The sequence below is a fragment of the Drosophila teissieri genome, chromosome X (genome assembly GCF_016746235.2).
Source record: "Drosophila teissieri strain GT53w chromosome X, Prin_Dtei_1.1, whole genome shotgun sequence".
Lineage (NCBI taxonomy): Eukaryota > Metazoa > Arthropoda > Insecta > Diptera > Drosophilidae > Drosophila > Drosophila teissieri.
Window position 1 is genome coordinate 2,217,743 of NC_053034.1, and position 19,002 is coordinate 2,236,744.

The 19,002-nt window shown below is 45.1% G+C and overlaps 4 protein-coding genes across 7 annotated transcripts; 2 read left to right on the plus strand and 2 right to left on the minus strand.

Annotated features, from left to right (window-relative positions):
• Positions 1 to 231: 231 nt before the first annotated feature.
• Positions 232 to 2,270, minus strand: LOC122624302 (vanin-like protein 1). Its single transcript, XM_043803795.1, has 2 exons — positions 2,170 to 2,270; positions 232 to 2,035 (listed from the first exon to the last, which is right to left on the minus strand). Exons 1-2 carry the CDS (start codon positions 2,263 to 2,265, stop codon positions 425 to 427), a joined length of 1,707 nt encoding a protein of 568 aa, XP_043659730.1. The 5' UTR covers positions 2,266 to 2,270; the 3' UTR covers positions 232 to 424.
• Positions 2,271 to 2,871: 601 nt separating this feature from the next.
• On the plus strand, positions 2,872 to 5,752 carry LOC122623175 (UDP-xylose and UDP-N-acetylglucosamine transporter). 3 transcript variants are annotated; one of them, XM_043802159.1, is made up of 3 exons: positions 2,872 to 3,121; positions 3,258 to 3,371; positions 4,476 to 5,752. In XM_043802159.1, the coding sequence occupies exon 3, from the start codon at positions 4,478 to 4,480 to the stop codon at positions 5,534 to 5,536; it is 1,059 nt and encodes a 352-aa protein (XP_043658094.1). In that variant the 5' UTR covers positions 2,872 to 3,121; positions 3,258 to 3,371; positions 4,476 to 4,477; the 3' UTR covers positions 5,537 to 5,752. The 3 variants fall into 3 exon arrangements, with proteins under 3 accessions (XP_043658094.1, XP_043658095.1, XP_043658096.1); XM_043802160.1 differs by having other exon boundaries at positions 2,999 to 3,017; XM_043802161.1 differs by lacking the exons at positions 2,872 to 3,121; positions 3,258 to 3,371 and adding an exon at positions 4,279 to 4,413.
• Positions 5,753 to 6,163: 411 nt separating this feature from the next.
• LOC122623177 (myosin regulatory light chain sqh) lies at positions 6,164 to 8,180 on the minus strand. The gene is made up of 3 exons (XM_043802162.1): positions 8,048 to 8,180; positions 6,653 to 7,186; positions 6,164 to 6,583 (listed from the first exon to the last, which is right to left on the minus strand). The coding sequence occupies exons 2-3, from the start codon at positions 7,070 to 7,072 to the stop codon at positions 6,479 to 6,481; spliced, it is 525 nt and encodes a 174-aa protein (XP_043658097.1). The 5' UTR covers positions 7,073 to 7,186; positions 8,048 to 8,180; the 3' UTR covers positions 6,164 to 6,478.
• A 446-nt stretch (positions 8,181 to 8,626) lies between these two features.
• LOC122623492 (transmembrane protein 132E) lies at positions 8,627 to 14,959 on the plus strand. Of its 2 annotated transcripts, none has more exons than XM_043802688.1 (13): positions 8,627 to 9,257; positions 9,477 to 9,769; positions 9,835 to 10,950; positions 11,012 to 11,217; positions 11,286 to 11,445; positions 11,517 to 11,917; positions 11,985 to 12,343; positions 12,410 to 12,829; positions 12,887 to 13,022; positions 13,086 to 13,209; positions 13,270 to 13,711; positions 13,775 to 14,028; positions 14,099 to 14,959. In XM_043802688.1, the coding sequence occupies exons 1-13, from the start codon at positions 9,203 to 9,205 to the stop codon at positions 14,111 to 14,113; spliced, it is 3,981 nt and encodes a 1,326-aa protein (XP_043658623.1). In that variant the 5' UTR covers positions 8,627 to 9,202; the 3' UTR covers positions 14,114 to 14,959. The 2 variants fall into 2 exon arrangements, with proteins under 2 accessions (XP_043658623.1, XP_043658624.1); XM_043802689.1 differs by having other exon boundaries at positions 13,273 to 13,711.
• Positions 14,960 to 19,002: the final 4,043 nt, after the last annotated feature.

Here is a 19,002-nt window from a genome sequence, read left to right on the forward strand (position 1 = left end):
TCAAATTCTGGGAAATTTGCATTTGCAAAATCTGCATTAGTTCATCATTTGTTCTTGGAAAATGCCTTTTACCTCGATGGAAATGCTTTTCCTCTGGCTAGGGAAACCTAAATCCCCCCATTGAGCTGCTCTAAAAATAGCAGCAGCCAGCTTTCAATTTGAAACTACAAATCTAAACAAATTCAACAACGCTTTTTGTGACACTGGTTTATTGAGGAATTTTGGCCTTATGACGGCCATAATGCAAGCGGGATATATTTCAATAAAAGTTATATCAAATTTGTTGGTTCTTCATTTATATGGGTCCTTAGATAAGCAAATAGTAAAGGGCAAAAAGCAGAAAGTGAAAGGGGTGGAAAACAAAGTATTTCCAAGTATTACGACCCAGAGATTTATTACATTTCAATTGCCTGCGTTGGGGAATCTACAATACGATGATGCAGAGACAGCTGAGGACCCATAAAACCCAGAGTGCCGAGATAGCCGAAGATGCGGAAGTCGTGGAAGTCGTGGGACTGGTGACATGGATCGGCTGCATGTGGTCCAAATTGTGGGTGCTGGGTATTTCGGTGTAATAGTTGGCCCAAATGGCAAAGGTCAGCAGATCGTTTTGCGACTTTGCCAGTTTCAAATCGACCAATATGGGCTTATCTACATTATTTGCCGCCTCTGGTGACTCACTCCATTCATAATCGGACACCGAAACGGGCAGGAATAGAGCATTCAAGGTGCTGGGCATGATCAAGCGACGGCCACGAGGAGCAGCTGGAAAATTGCCCGAGATGCTTAGCTTGGTGAAATGGTGCGTATTGATGACCTCCTCGTTCTCCGGGAATATGTAGCCACAGCTGGCGGTACGCACATCCGTGCAGGCAAAGAGCGCACAAGTGGCCTGCTCGGTACGATCCACTCCAATGACGGTGGTCTGGTTGCCCCAGTAGACGCCGATCCTATAGCGATACGACTTGGCCTCACTGCTGGTCACCTCGTTCTCCGCGGGGCTGTTCGCCTTCCGTTCGATGGCGAAGGAGCAGCAAAAGCTGCCGTGGCACAACTGGCGTTCGAAACTGAGAAAGTCCTCGGCCAACAGTTCACTCTCGAATACATCCACATTGTTATCCCGGTAGGTGGCCAAGCCGGTCAATCGTTGCGTTTTCCACTGCGGCGTGAACAGCGGCGTAAAAGTGGGTGACAATTGGCCATGCTGCCTCTTCGGCACATCCGCAATCAGCACCTTGGTGGTGGGCTGCTCGAATATCTCCGCCACCAGACGGCCACCGCGTCCTGCATAGATACCCGAACCGGAAGTGCGTCCAGCTGGCTTACTGGCATCTGCGGCCAGGACATTAACATCGTTACCAAATGCCCAACCCTCTTGCAGTTGCACAGCACCCAGGAATGGCAGTTCCGAGAACCAGTAGGTGGGATACACGATGTCCGTGATGTTGTGCTCCCTCAACAATTTCACTGCTGGATCATAGAACATCATGTCAAAGCAGATGAAGTGGCCAAAGGTAACGCCAAAGTCTGTGCTAAATATGGATATATCCGGTGTTCGCAACACCGATGTTGAGTCATACTCGTGTCGCCACAAATGCGATTTCCTGTACCGCGAGATTATCCTGCCCCTTCGGTCGAACACCACATTCGTGTTGAAGTAGCGAACTCCAGTGGGAGGACAAGGATTGAAGGTATCGGAACCAGCTCCATGGGCGCACAGTTCCTTCTCCACCACGTTTATGACCACGTATATGCCATTAGCCCTCGCCGCGCAGGACAGTTCGATGAGGAACAGCTCGTAGTCCGTTTGGTAGCAGGGCGTTATGCTCTGGTTCTCGTGGGGCACAAAGGTGGCCGTTGCCTGGCTATTGAGTATGTGCTCGGGAAACACTATGATGTCCACATCACCCACTTCGCGGATGATCTTTTGAAACGATTCCGAAGCCCAGATGGTGCGTGTCCGTGGAGAATTGCCCACTGCCTCGATGTGCTCCACCACTGCTGCCGTATAGGTGGGATCTTCCGGCTTGGAAAGCTATGGAGAGGTTATAAATAATATTTTGAAATAGTAATAACCATATATTATGAAAATTACGTATACGACGGGGTGAACCGATTTTTGGAATTCTCATTGATACATCTTGAAATAAGTACTAAATCCACATTTACCTGATGCGAACTGCTGAAGAGCGCTGCCAAGAGCAGAAAACTCAATTGAACCGACTTCATAGTGCAACGATTGCCGAAATCCAACTGCCAAACCATCGAGATCTTGGCCAAAAACGAAGACTACGCATCAAGAATCAAGTGCAGGGCCAAGAATGAAATCTCACTATCTTACATATAGGCATATTTTATTATGAGGGCGACTGATGATGATGGTGGATACAAAAAGATTTTGCATTTGGGCAGATAAGAGCCCCAATTATTCATATAACTCTTATCTGTGCTTTTACATATACAATATATGCTTGTCAACAATGGGTTAATGATTTCTTGGTTTGGCGGTGCTTTAACGAAGACACTTAAAATAAAAGATAGCAATTAATTGCGGTGTCACATTTGTTTGGTCAAAGCAGTTATGATATGATATGATGTGATATGATATGATATGCGTAAATATGGTAAAACTAAAGTGCCTTACTCACGCTGCTCTTTATGAAATCTAATCTGCAAATAACGCTCATACTATTTTCTCGGAATAATGTTTAGTTCGATATTTAAATTATATAAACAATTCATAAGTGGGAAGTTATGCATTTTAATATTCAAATTCGATTGGCGATTATCGCTACCAGCGATGTCGATTGTCGCCAATAACTTAAAGCTCTCCAACTGACGGCATTTTCCGACCCACCACCAGCTGGGCACACTGCGCCAGCGAACTTCAGCTGTTCCACAACAACAACACGCGGCAGCGACTACAACAAAACAATAAGATTGTAATCAAGTTGTTAACACTTATTAGCGAGCTACCCAAAAACTAATTGTCGCAGTTCCAATGCGCCCAACGAACGGTAAACGCCATTCCAAGGAGAGCCCATAGCGCGAGAGAGAGAGAGAGTGAGATAGAAAAACGGTGAAGGTCGCTCTGCATAAGATAGAGATAATTGATTCGCAGGTTGGTGTTGGTGCTTATTCATGTTCTAATAGCCCGCATGTGCGTGTGTGTGTGTGTGTGTGTGTGCGAGTGTGCTTTATGCAGCAAGCAACCAAGCAACTGATATAATCAATCTTGATTCTCGACATCCCGCCAGGGAGACAAAAAACAATAGAGATCCGAAGATCCGAGAGATCCGTCATCAAACCGGACCAACACAAGCATCCCGCTCATCCTCATCCCGCGGATTAGAATATATCCCATTGCGAAGGTAAGTAACAGCGATAACCGATTGTCGGTTCTGTTCACTTTAAGCGTTTAAGCAATGCGCGTAGTTCTTTCTTATCGACAACGTGACAATTGTCCAAATTGTCGACTAACGCTGAGCGGGTAGCGATTTAAATCCACCCACCCCGACCTTGGAAACACCCTTTGAGTTCAGTGGATTGCTGAGTAAAACACCATAATTCAATCACATATATCAAAGAAATCGATCAGGTATCGTCAACTTTTCGATAGGATTCGGGGTGACTATAAATTCTTCATATAACGATTTAAAATATTTGAATATTAATATCTTAATTAGAATTGTTAGCACCGCATAATCTCAGGTATAAAGTGAATAAAACTGTCATCTTAAGTACCTAATTCCACCGAAAAGGCCACATTATAATAGCTTTGTTTACGATCAGTTCTAGTTTAGTAAGCATTTTATGCTAATTAAACAAATCAGTAAAAAATATTATGAAACGTGTTTATATCTCGCATAACTATTTGCTATGAAGGGTAATAAATCTGACAGCTAAGCGATTAGCTTCACAGGCGCAAAGAAATTATTATAATAATTTATGCTAATTTATTTTGCTTTTGAAGCATTTATATATGTACATACATATGCATGTATGTTTTTCTTCGGTATCACCGTGCGCTTTGCACATACGACTGAAATTTAAAAGTTATTTTGCTGATCTGCAAATTAATAATGATAAAGAAATGTATTTTTATCAGCTAGTAGTAATGTATTTTAAATCGGGTTGAATAATCAATAGTTCTAAATTATTTTCATTAACATAATCAGATCACAGTTTAATGCAATAGAAATTGCTTTGTAATCATGACAATGATTTGCGAAGGTATTGAGTAACTTACGTGCAAGTGGCTACATATGTATGCACTTACTTATTAACCTGTTCGAAATACTGATAGCACGGCATGTTTTACAAGCAAGTTACAATGAAAACACGAAAACCTCCCGTCAAAATACTCAGAAAATCATAATTGAACTCGGAATGCAATGTACATCGATTGCTAAGGTGCCTATTATCATAGTCAATGTGATTCAATATATCTAATCTTTCGTATATTCTACTTTCAGATATGGCTCTGAATCTGAAGGCCCTGTTGGGCATGCTGTTCGTGTTCATCGGATGCTGCAGCAACGTGGTCTTCCTGGAGCTGATCATTCAGATCGATCCGGGAGCCGGAAACCTGATCACCTTCGCCCAGTTCCTGTTCATCGCACTGGAGGGCCTGGTCTTCACCTCCAAGTTCTTTACGGTGCGACCGAAGATTGCGCTGAAGGACTACGTCATCCTGGTGGCCCTGTTCTTTGGGGCGAACGTGTGCAATAACTACGCGTTTAACTTCAACATACCCATGCCGCTGCACATGATCTTCCGCAGCGGTTCACTGATGGCCAACATGATCATGGGCATTGTGCTACTGAAGAAGCGCTATAATCTGCGACAGTACAGCTCCGTGGCCATGATCACGGCGGGCATTATCCTATGCACCCTTGTTTCCAGCGGCGATGTCAAGGATAATACCCATCACAGCCTCAAGGTGGATACCTCCTATTCCGACTTCTTCTGGTGGTCGGTGGGCATTGGTTTGCTGACCATCGCCCTGCTGGTCACCGCCTACATGGGCATCTACCAGGAGGTGATCTACAAGAAGTACGGCAAGCATCCCAGCGAGGCGTTATTCTTTACGCACATGCTGCCCCTGCCCGGTTTTCTGATCATGGCCGGCAATATAGTCCAACACTTTGGCATCGCATGGTCATCGGAGCCAGTGGCCGTGCCACTGCTGGGAGCCATTGGCCTGGAGTGGAAATTCCCGCTGATGCTGTTCTACCTGCTGTGCAACGTGGTCACCCAGTACGTGTGCATCAGTGCCGTCTACGTCCTGACCACCGAATGTGCCTCGCTAACCGTCACGCTGGTGGTCACCCTGCGCAAGTTCGTTTCGCTGCTGTTCTCCATCATCTATTTCCGGAACCCCTTCACCGTGAACCATTGGGTTGGCACCATCCTGGTCTTCTTCGGCACAATACTCTTCGCCAATGTGATCAACCAGGTGAGGGACGCGTATCGGGCCAGGTTGACACGGAAGAGCCATTTCGACACCGCTCCGCTGGCCAAGAAGGTGGAGTAATCTCCGAGGGTTGTGTTGGTTCCTGCTGCAGAGGCCATTAACCATTAATTTGTAGTCCTAGCGCCTTGTTTGTACATAGAATTTGCCTAGTGTGTAGACGCCTCTTTGTCTGGTTTCTAATTCTCGTCCATCGCAAAGTGAGCTTATGCGTGTCTTTTTAGATTTTCAAATGTTCGTTTTTTTTTAATAAATAATTGTCCAAAAGTTTGTAATATACAACGTTGTGTGTTTCTAACCTTAAGGTAACTATTAAATTGATTTCTTTTTAAATTCTTCAAAAATATATTTACAGAAACGGAAATATCTTCGAATCCAAAATATGAAATAAGATATGAGTTTTGCAGATTCAGTTTTCTTGGACCTCGAAACGCGAACTCATTAGTCAGCTTGTCGAAGATTCCAAGAAACTTTTGACTAATTCCCGAATCGAAGGTGTTTCACAGCCCTTCTCTTTCATTTTCGACCACATCCAAAGCTCCATTTATCATGCTGTTAGTTTGTCATGCGGGGTATTCCAAAGTTGCTCTTATTTGATCAGTTGTCTTTGGCTGAAGGATTGCCGCCGACATCTGTTGAGTTGGACGTGCGCACGTACGAGTGTAAGAAAAACAAACATTTATTGCCACATTCTTGTATAAGTATGTATTTGTATATAGGTAATATATATGTATATTCAATGAGTTAATACTTATGAAAGGAGTTTTTCGGGAAATCGTGTTATCTGGCTCCAACATCACACACTATAGTATCGTACAGTAACATTCGCTTGTGTTGGCTACTTTTGTTTTAATTTAAATGCACAGGTAAGTACAGGAATATCAGGAATTCAAAGAACAGAAGGCGCGAGAGCAAAAAAAATATATATATATTAAATTATCAAAACGAAACTCATGATGGATTGTTTGGAGAGGCAGCTGGCTTATGCATCGATGGCTGTCGATCTTACTGCTCATCCTTGTCCTTGGCACCGTGCTTAAGGATGCGCGTGAACTCGAGGTAGTCGAACAGACCGTTCTTGATAGGCGCCTCCCGATACATCTCGTCCACCTGTGAATGTGAATGGAAAGCAGTTGTATAGAGAAACTCCGATTCGATATCATAAGCTAGACAACTTACATCCTCGTCTGTGAACCGATCACCCATGGTGGTGAGCAGCTCCCTCAGACGATCCTCGGGCAGGACGCCCATGTTCTCCTCGTCGAAGCAGCCGAAGGCGTTCTTGATCACATCCTCGGGATCGGTGCCCTGCAGCCGCTCGCCGAAGAGCGTGAGGAACATGGTGAAGTTGATAGGGCCGGGCGCCTCGTTCATCATGCCATCGAGATAGTCGTCCGTTGGGTTCTTGCCCAGCGAGGCCAGCATGTCGTGCAGATCCTCCTTCTCGACGAAGCCATCTCGGTTCTGGTCGATCATGTTGAAGGCCTCCTTGAACTCGGCGATCTGCGCCTGATCGAACATGGCGAACACATTGGAGGTGGCGCGTTGGGCGCGCTTCTTGGTGGTGGCGCGACGTCCGGCGGTCTTGCGGGATGACATGGTTGCTGTTGGATTGGTAGTTCTGCTGCAGCTAATGGAGCTAAATGGAGCCGGCCTGTGAAGCTGGTTGCACTAGTGGTTCGCGCTAAAGTGATGTGTGTGTGCGGCGTGGATCTGAAATCGAAAAACGACGACTCACATTAGCATTTCGTTGGCCGGGTATGTATTTATGGCTATATATAGACATATTGCAGCGAATTCCGCTGAAACCGATTTTCATTGCTCCCCAAACAAACTGTGTCAACATACAGTGGACGCTTGCTACAGTGAGTCCAGCATGTATATGTTTATCACAACGGAAGGAACATCTTATTGCTACTCGGCAAGACTAAAGAGTTTTAAGATATATCCAATATATGAAAGTTAACATTTTATTTATAAATAAATCCATAGAAGACAATTTTAGGTCTAAAAGAAGAGGCTATCCAAGCTTCCTCTATAGTTAGAAGTCCACACTATCGGGTGCCCACTGTGTGCGACTCATGCACGCACACATGCGCAGCTTCTCTGAGTCACTCGCGCATACGAAAATGACACGTATGGGAGTTTCGCTCTCGCTCCACCAATGCGTGCATTTGTATGGGTGTTTATCAATGCTGTTGAACTGCGGTTAACAAAAACAACATCACACACGTATTTGGCTCATTGAAAACATTCTCACGCACACTAGCGCGCACATTTCAATTAAAGCCTTAAAAGGCCCGAAAAAAACAGCAGTTGAGGCACCAAAATCCACTTGAGAACTAAAGTTGGGCCAAATGTTTGCAACTCCGTTGATTTGTCACCATCGGAAGGACATTTAAATGGATTAACAGCACAAAAACAATTGTTTTCTTTTGCGCGCTGCCGACGCTGACTCATACGCACACACTCTCACACACGCACACCCACAAAGGGCAGCGCCCTTTGGGACTTCAGTTCGTTTATTTGATCGATTATGTTTGCTTGATTACGCCTGATTTGATTCATACTCACAGCTGCCGAATGTCGAGTGTTTAATACTTTCGAAGTTTCGTTAATGCAACTTTCGACCAGCTGCACTTTTGTCTTTTATAAAAGCGATTTCGGTTCGATGAGAAGGGCAAGTGTGACCAACACAAAAGCTGTTCGAATATACAAGAAAATACCGTGGAACATGCAGAATAATACTGAAAATTCTAAATATTCAGCTCCTAAATGAAATAAATTTTATATTAGAAATTTAATGTGGATAACAATGGAACTAAGAAAATGTTAGTTAATTTTAATGGTTTTTTCAATTAGAATCGCAAATGGTCTACAAACATATTCGTTGTAAAATGTTCGTTATAAAGAAATAGCATTTGCATTTACCTTGTGGGATCTACAGCTTTTGCTCAAAATGTATTAATAGATGAGGGCTTTTGTTTATTTTAATTTTCTTTGACCTACATATGTTTTGTTTATTTTTTGGTATTAACTTTTTGAAATGCCCGCGTTCTGATTGGAGCTGCAGGAGTACTTGCGCAGTCTGGCAACCCGTTATTACAACACTTCCAAATACGGTAGTACCACTATTTTAGGATATTGTTTTCAATACGGTATGGACACACTGCATAGTGTTTGGGATGTTCGATATTTGTGTAAAATTCTGAGAGACCTGAATGAAAAGAGGCATGCATTAGGGCGTCGAACGAGGGATTTACCAGCCCAGCAGATCCTTGCCAGCGCGTGAAAAGCGAGACGAGTGAAAATCGAATCGGTTGGCACGGTCGCAGTCCAATTAATTTCGAACTGAACTGCGCGATTTGCAGGAGATGTGTCTATACCTGCATGTGCATGTGTATCTGTGTGCGAGGTGGCCCACGGCTGTGTGTGTGAGCAGCGTGTGAGTGTGTGTTGGTGTGTGGGTGTGTGTTGGTGTGTGGGCACACTGGAAAGAATCAATAAAGGATGTGCTGCGGATTGCTGAGCGAGAAAAAAGGACGAAAAGTGCTAGCCCGAGCGAATTAACGGTTAACTTTTGGCACGCTTAACGGAATAACGGTCAAACAAGTCAAACAAACCGAGAGAACAGTGAAAATAACGAGAGTGCGGGCACAGTTAATTAGCAAATTAACGAGTGGGTGGCCACAGGATATCAGGATTTCGATATATTTTGGATTCCTGCACATGAACAAGATGATGAGATACTGCCTCATAATTGCTTTGCAGCTGTCGTTGGCATGTAAGTATTAACTAAAGTTTCCCAAACCAAGGGGGGTGGTAAAAAAAAATACGATGCAGTGGGTGGAGGGTGTAAGTCCTGGGGAGGGGGGTAAAGGAGGAGTTGGTGACCTCCGTGCTGGAGTGAAGCCCCAACCCCTATGTTACTAATTATATTTCAACTAATTCTCTTTATTATTTGATCGCAACACTCGAAAAATCCCTACCCAATCCTCGACAGACTCCGTGGAGGTGCACTTCGAGGCGCCGGACAGTGGCTTCTTTCTGAAGCACGCCCGTCAACCACCTGTGACGCCGGAGATCGCCAACGTGCAAACATCCTCGGCAGTGCCGCCGCTACGGCAACGATCCACATACGATTCCGTGTTATCCCTGGACAGATTCACTGTGGTGGAGACCACGCAGCCGGTGTCCATTCGCGCTAGCTATGGACCCTTTTCCACGAAACAAACGGTGCCAGCCCGCTACATTGTGCCGGACACAATGGACAGCCAGTCGGGCGATTATATGAACGTGAGTTCTCCCCTAATCCTGAACAGCAAAAGGACGCCTTTTTAAACCCACTTTCTCGCCCACAGAATGCCACTCTACTGGAACTCCAGCAGCCCAACATGCACCTGGACATTTCCGCTCATTTAGTGCGCTCCAGTGTATCGCAGGATGCTCCCGTGCTTCGGGTACTATTCCATGCCGGAGCCGATCCGGGTGGTCACTTGCAGCGTCAGAAGGTCTGTGTACTCCTGCACGTAGCCATGGGTTCGGAGCAGCCGCTCAAGGGACGCTGCATGCCGGAGGGCGAGGACGGTGTCTGCGTAGCCGAAGTGGTTGTGCCCCTGGGCTGGTGGCCCCAGCTGCCCGCGCCCACACAGGATGGCAGCAGCCAGGCGCCACCCAAGGTGCCGCAGCGGTATGCCCAGGTCTCGTACAGTGTCTTTGAACCACCATTGCGGAATCCCGAGCAATGCGAGCCCAAGGTGCAGATCCAACCGCTGACCACATTCGCCCAGGTGCCTTTGTTGGCCGCCAGGACTCCCTATCGTATGTTGCGCGCCGATGATGCCGTCACATTTCTGCTGCCCCAACATCCACTGTATCCACTGTCACGTCTCCATGTGCCCGTCTTTCTCCACCAATATCCCGATCAGCGGGTGGCCGCCTTCACAGTGAGAGCTCGTGTCAAGGCGGGCTTGAAGATTTTGGGCGCCACTGCCTCCACAGACCAGTGGAGCGTCTCCGTTGAGAAGGAAAATCCCAAGCACACCACCGCCCGGGTGACCGCATTCCGCAAAGAGGCCGAATCCAGTGTGGAAAGCGGAGGTAATCTCACCAGCGAGGTGTTTGAGGTATTCTCATGGCTGCTCGAGGTGGCCGAGGACACCAATGATATTGTGGATGGTGGCAAGATTGTTTGGTCCGTGACCCATGTCTATGACACGCCAAAGGACAAGGATTCCGGCGAACTGGTTATACCCGATGACAACAAGAAGCGACTAATTGCCAAGCTGGAGATCAATAAGGATGACATTCAAGCGGTGCTGCCGATGGCCAAGATCTGGGAGGTGATGAACACGGCAGTGCTAACCGGCAGGCAGGTGGCTCAGGCCATGAAGGTGTTTATCGTTTCGCAGGCGGGCAAGGGGGCCGATGTGACGCTACAGAGCTCTTGTCATGCCGAAGACGAAAGTGTGATCAAGGTGCGTTTGTTTACTGTGGACTACTCAATTGATAGCTAAATAACGAATCCTTTTATTTTAGGTTTCCTCGTCCTGCAGTTCTGTTTATGTGGATGGCTCCGAGCAGCGAGGGTCTTCCAATGCCTCGGTCATAGTCAAGTATGGTACCTATGTGGGCGTGGCCAAGTTCATCGTTTGGATGCCCGAGTTCCCGCTGGAGGTTTACATATCCGATTTTCGTCTCTCCCAAATCAAGGGATGGAAAGTAACCGATGACAATCACTATCTGTAAGTTAAACATCCTATGAATATGTGTGCACATGCTGTACTAATCATTCTGATACATTTTATGGCAGACACAACAAGCAGTCGCGCCGGAGAAAGAAGAGATCCTACGTTTGGGGTCAGCACGGAACCAACTACTATAACAATCTGGGAGCAGACAAGACGATTTGTCGAGCTCGCTATCAGCAAAGTCCCGTGGAGGTGTACGCCAAATTCCTGGCCGTGGATCAGGTGAGATTTACTAACGTTCATAGGCGCGAAAAGTGACTATATTCCTTGTTTTCCTCATCCCTTTGAAACAGAACTCTGGACGCACCAGCTACTTTATCTCACGGCGTACAGGCCTAAGAGTCACGGATCTGGTGCAGCCGCTGCTTCGTGTGGCCGATCCCAAGATCGCATCTCTGAAGGGTCGAATTCTGCAGGGCAAGTCCATGGGACGCACCGATGTGCAGGTCCTGTCGCCTATAACGGGTCGAGTAATTGGCACCAAGGAAATCCGTGTGGGCAGCGACAAGGTCAACCTTTCAAAGCTCATTGTGCGCGTCATTTCGGGCCTGCAGCTCACCATCAGCCCGGACAACACGATTGAGAACGGCTACCTGGCGGAGACTTCCGTTACCCACAAGCTGACTGCTCAGTATCAGGAGGGACTGCTTGACATCGATCTTGAGTTTACCGATGGCTCCAAAACTCCTTTGCGGTGAGTGAATATTTAACAACTTTTAAATCGCGTATATACAATGAAATTGTGATTATTGTGATTACAGAGATATTGCCGTGGAGGACTACTTCCTGCTGGTGGAGAGCTTGGACACAGAGGTGGTGGCATTTGCTCCGATGCTGGCTTCCCACCATCCGCGTGTCATAGCCGTCGGCGAGGGCAATGGTAACCTGCTGCGCGTGACCCTTTTACTTTCCGAGGAGTGCCGCCAGCGACGCGGCACGTTGAGCAGCTCCAAGCAGAACAAATCGAATGCAGCACCACTGGCCAGTGCGTTGGCATCCATTGAAGTGGATTTCAACAATGTGGACATCGTGAGCAAGCAGGAGGCTATCCAAAATGATGGCACTGTGGGCAGGGAAAGAAAGAACTATAGGCAAACAGGCGATCTGGCCGATATCATTGGTGGGTGCAGATTATTTATTATGACTGTATCTCTTTATGCTTATTTGTGCTTAATTCTTGTTTCAGTGGGCATCCCCTTGCGCGACTCCAGCCAGCTGTACGAGCCAACTGTCCAGGCGCGTCAGCATCGGGGCAGCATTCAGGCGGTTCATAAGGGTCATCATGGCAAGGGTATTGCTGGCACAGGCACCATGACCACCATGGAACTGGGCATGTACGTCCTGCTCACGGCGTTCTGCTTCGCTATTATTGTGTTTGTGATCTCTTGCGTTGTGTATGCCTCCAAATTCCGGCCAGCAATGATTGAATCCGGCTTGGATCCTCTGTCGTCGGGCAAGAGCAATGGTTCTGGTGGATCTGGGGGCTTCCGGGATGTGCGCCTAAAGGAGTCGACCACGAATGCACACGATTGGGTATGGCTGGGACGCTCCACCATCGACCGCCAGTCCATTGTGGCTGAGACCAACACGCATCTGAATCCGAGAGGTGACATTCGATCTTTCTAAAAGGTTTCACTTACTTAAGGCTACATATTTTTAACAGATTCCCGCATGCGCATCACTAGCAATCCGATTGTCAACTACGACAATGGACGACGCGTGAGCTCCTTTGACCAACAGCCTAAGCTGCAGACGCATATCGTGCCGGCCTCAAATCTAAACAAACAGCACGCCGACCAGTGAGTATTGTGTTCAGCAGTGTTCTGCAGCAGCCGACACTTATCTGACAAATATATTTGCAGCTATTTGGCCAACGAGCGCAAGGACAATGCCCTGGACTACAAGCCACCAGTGCCGCCGCACAGGAATGTGGGCGCCCGAGCATGCCTGCCGGTTCAGCCAGTGCCCGGTACTGGGTCTGTAAAGGTATGCCTTCAAACACACAAGCGTCAAATCAATGGACTTATTGTGATTGATTTTACTTAGCAGGATGCAGCACCCAACAAGCGCTACAGTCAGCTGTACAGACGTGAGCATCTGCAGAACAGCGATAGCAATGCCAATCAACAGCCGGCACAGCAGCCGAATCAGCAACCGCCAACAGAACGCCCTCATCCCCTGGCCAATGCCCATCCACATCCACATCCGCACCAGCATCAGCGCAGCCATAGCCACAGCCACAATTTCAGCCAGGAGCCACTCATTAAGGCGGCGCACAACAAAATCAAGCAGCAGCAGCAACAACAACAGCAGCAGCAACACGAGGAGCTGCACAACGCCGAGAAGCTGGTGGAGTACACGAATCCGCACCAGAAGAACGCGTTTCAGTTCGATTCGCTGACACCAAAGAGAGTTACCAAAGCAGCCGCGTCATCGCCGGCAACGCCGTCCACATCATCCACATCGGCAGTCCAGGGCAAGGCTAAAGGTAGGCATATATTTAGTTGGTATCCAATATAGAGGAGACCTTCTAACGAACCTTTTCCAACAGAAAACCACAGCATGGCCAGCAGCACTGGGGATGCGGCCAACTCAAATGGAACGGACGAGATTATAAGGCTGCCAGCCAGCGCCGTCAGCCAGGAGCCCACCACGAAATCGTCGCGTGTCAAGCGCGCCACCGTGGTGGGCAATCCGATGTTCTCGGCCACCGTCGATGAGTCTGCCACTCCCGGCGAGCGTCTTGGTCTGGACGATCTCGACATGGATTACGAGCAGATCATGCACTACTTTGACAACCTAAAGGTGAGTTTGCTCCAGCAAAGAAATCTAATGCATTTGCAACGTTCTCTCTTTTAACACTTGTGTTCCGCAGGAGTCAAATGCCTGAGTACAGGAGATCATTGCTAAAATTCGCGAGATATTGTCCACGTTCCATCACCGATATCAAACGGTTGCCACGCCCCTGACCTCGCCCACTCGCCAGCAGATGCAGCTGCTCGACGAACTGGTCGCCGGCGTGGCAACGGCCACAGCCATCACCGCAACCAAGCCAACACCATTGGCCACAGGTGACGGAGTGGCAAACGATTTCGCTGATGCTGATGCTGATGCCGATGCTGATGCATTCGATGCCTACGATGGAGCGTTGGACATCGAGAGCAGGCAGTTCTAGACGTCAAACCTGGCACACATCTAAACGCAATTCTAGCAATACTCCCCCAGTACTCTTAAAGCAAACCTTGAGGCCGCTCCATCCACCAACTCCGTATAAGAATCCATGCTGCGATTGCGCAAGAAGGCAGCCCGGAACCGGACTCGTCAGCCGAGCAGGCCATCAGCCGTAAAGGCAAGGAGAAGGAGATAATTCGATGGAGAAACATATTTATTGCTAGGCTAAGTTCATATTTAAAGCATACACCTATAGGCATATGTAAACGTGGAGATAATCCAAGTGTATCTCGAGGAGCGCGTGCCTGACACAATCGGAATCGACGGGCAACCACATATAGTATACAACAATCTATATCTCTGTAACTGTATCTGTAACTGTAACTGTATCTGCATCTGCATATGTTGCAGTATCTGCATAAGTACTATGGTGTAGTTAAGGATCAGCCATCTAAAGCATAGCTTAATCCAGACATTTTTTCCCATTCTCTTCGCTTCACACACACGCATCCTTAGATAATGTCGCGTGTCCCATCCGTCTGGTTCGATTCAGCATCTCTATATTCACACGATCTCGGCCCGATCTTGCATATCCTATGTATATCTACTCTCTGTTGTGTCTGCGTCTGTGTCAGTGTGAGTGTGAGTGCATTTTGTGTGCGTGTGTGTGTGTGTGTGCGCCAGAGAAAGTGAGATAGAGAGAAAGCGAGAGCGAAAGTGAGCGAGACAGCGACAGAGAGAAGTTGATAAAAAAAAAATAAAAGAGGAGAGTTTCCAAAATGTGCCGGGCACCGCTCCCAAAAGTCGCTAGAACTTAAAAACTGAATAATATACATGCTATACACACGTATTTATATAAATATATATAGATATATATATATAGATATATGTATATATATATATTTATGATTATATAGCGCGCGCTAAAATTTAAAGCAAATCGAAGGATAATCCAAAATGCTACATTATCTAAAACGGAAACTTGAACAGAAATCGTCGCTTTATAAGTTGGCAATTGAAGCCCAATACCTAATACCAATCATAAATCGAGAAACCTAGAAAAGAAACACACAACACACCACACAACTCACAAATCACAATTCACAAATTACAAATCACAAATAATATATAGACGCTTATGAGCTTTATTTGATCGATTGCATTGAAATGGAAGCTAAAAGCAGAACAGAATCCCCAAAAACCGAATCACAAACAGTAGCGGGGAAATGTGTAACCAAATATTATATGATATTACCGAGCGATCCAAGCTTTATATAACAAATTTACCATATTTATAGCATACGTGCATATTTATTACCATTATTATTATTACTGATTATTATTATCTTGTCTTACGATTATTATCATTACTGTATTTATTACCAACGAGAAAAGGAACAAGTGCAAAATTACTTCAAACTCCAACTCAAATCGAAAAGCCATACTTTGAATAGCGAAATTAGACACGAATCGAGGACACACTGTAAGAGGCATGGATAAGTCAAATGCCTTTCCCGCCCAGAACGCCCTATCTATATGATGATATATTACTATATATATATATATACATATATGATTATATATTCATTAACTTGTGTGTCACACGCGCGCTCTCCTTCTACGTACATATTTCTAATTGCATCTGTTCGTTTTCCTTAGGGAATATGTATATCATAGCACCCAAAAGCTACTTCATTCCATTAGCAAATCATACTTGTAGCCACTAAACGCGTTTTTGTCTTCTTTCGTTTGTGTCTGTTTAAGTAAGTCTGTTTAATTTCGTTCGTAAGATCTGTAACCACATCTGTAGCTATGCATAAGTGTCATATCCGATTAGTTTATATTTTAGAGGCCATCTAAGTATTATGTTCGTTTCTCTCATTGTTTCATAATCATATGTTGTAAATTGTTCCGTCCAAAAAAAAAAAGAAAAACAAATGAAATGAGAAACAAGAAACAAAACAAAGCTGAATGAAACGATAAACAAAAGCAAACGAAACAAAGCAAAATGCAGAAGCAAAAGCAAAGCAAACAATTGTAAAACGAAATTAAGCAATCTATATCTGATTTTTTGTAAGGCTCTAAACGAGGCCACCAGAATGAAGCGCACGAATGCATTGTTTGTAAACTAAATTTGTAGTCCTTGCAAGACTTTCCGACATTTACTGCACTGTACTGTACATAACGTGTTGCAAGTGCAGTGCGTTTCGCGGCCATAGGGCAACTGGCCCAAAGTCATCAGAATAACTCAAATAGAACTCGGCTGCAGTAGATGGCCTGGGCCTTATAGCGCGCAAACGCACTGCACCGTATTATTAAACTTAATCCTGAGTTGCGCCCCATCGATCTAAGGACTGCAAGAAACCACACGCATACACAAAGGACACATCACTGGACACATCCTGTTGATTTCGACCTGTAATATCCTGTAATATCATTAGCATATAGTACTAGATGCAATTGCCTGTTTACTACCCCTCAACCTCTCAAGCTTTTGTGACCCCCTTTGCACAGTATGACAAATCCTAGTCCGCACAAGCAAACGAAACATATAAACACCCCACACACACACACACACACTGCCATTGGTGAAAGTGAGATTTAGGCCTACTGAAGCTTCCAGCATTTACCAGTGCCATAACTTTATAACTTTATATATAACTTTACCCACACACGCCCAGCAGTAAGCCGATCAATCCGGCGATTGATTTACGGCTAGCATCGAGCTTAGCACTAGCTTTCTTCCGCGAGCTTGCTTGTTGGCCAAAAACGAAGTGAGAACGAAGAGACATCAGCCTCCCTCCATTAAGAAAAAGAACTTAGTCTTAGCCGATCTAGTGTCCAATGTACCGCCATGTGGAAATTGTAATGGCGCGAGGCGATTGCAGGGTATCAGTATCATTTTTGAAACTAGACAAATGCGCTTGGCTTCAATTCGCTGGTCGGCTTAATTCTTCTAGTATGTGTTTAACGATTCCAATGCAAAGACTTTTATATACCTTTACTTTTTTTTTAAAACTATATATATATATATATATACATATATACGTATACACCCATATATTAGATTGTACATTATTGTTTAGCATGTTTCGACTGGAATTTAAGCCGAATTTTAGATCTTCTCTAGTCAGTTCAAAGCGTTTTTTGTTCGTTTTGTCGCTCCCCCGCCACACAGAAATACAGAAACACACACATACACCTACACACCAACACACACACACACCCATAGTTTTATATAGTCAAGGCAAGCTTTTAACGCCCCCTGCCACGCCCCCGCCCCTAAACCTAAGCTGTATGTACTTGTATGTAATATCGAAACACAAAACAAGAAAAGCAAAAAACACAAAAGAACAAGAAAAAAAATGCACTTAATATATGAAAACAATTGGAAATGAAACTTTTGATTTTTTTTTTCGAACCATTGAAACTTGGAAATTCATCGATTTATATAGTTAATAATAATACCTATATCGTGCTAAAAGAAAAAACAAAAAACAAAACAAAACGCCGGCTAAGTGTAATGCAAACGAAAACAGAAAAAAAAGAAAATGAAAACATATGCATATAAAATATAATCGAAAAATTATACAAATGCTAAGATAAATGAGAATCACAAAAGTTGTTTATGCTGCTTTTTGCAAAATATGGGAAAATAAAACCGAAAAATTAGGCTATACTTAAATATACATACAAATTAAATACGTATATGTTTAAATTGAATATAAATGAGTGTGTACGCTTGGCACAAAAAGTAAACCAAAACCATAAACAATCCAAAAAACACAAAAAGAAAAGGAAAATGAAAATGAAAACCAACAAAAAACGAAGAAAAAATAACTAATTACGCTAAGGAGCAGAATGATGAATCGGAGTAATTCGGAAAACTACTATACGAATCTAATGTTTTGCCATGTAAGTTCTATGAATGTCCCACCTGCCTAAAGTCCCCGCTTCGAGAAAATGCCTAGATGCTCCCCGCCCCCTAGAACCCTATCCCCACCCCCCTCCTCGATGATTTGCAACGCCCCCGCACGTCCCCAAGGTCGTTGGGGTACTTTTGTGCGATATAGTGTACTGCTATGTCCATCGATCCGCCGCATAATTGTTAACATTTGTATCGGTTATTAACGTAGTTGTTGTGTATGTATGTATGTAAGTATGTAAATGTGTGCTTACCCCAATGCTCCCCCCGTGCCCCCCACAGCCTCCCCTCGCCAACCCAAAGAAAATAACGATTACGATTAACGGTAATGATAGCGATACTCAATTCTTGTTGTTATTGGCAGCGCATGTCTTTTAAGAGCTAGTGATATATGATTTATCCTCCCTTCTTCTACCCAAAAATCAGACGTTTTTTAGCAAGCAAAACCACACACACACACTCACACACACACACACTAGGACACAAAAGTGTGATCTCCACAAAATGCTTATATTACTATATAGTATATACACACCCATATATATAAACAGCGTATAAAGATTATAAAAATATATATATATATATAAATCATACCAATTGTATAACACTTTCGAGCAATGAAATCCAATCCCCTTTCATCATATAGAAGACGATCAATCCGAGAGACGTACACTTTTGCTTGC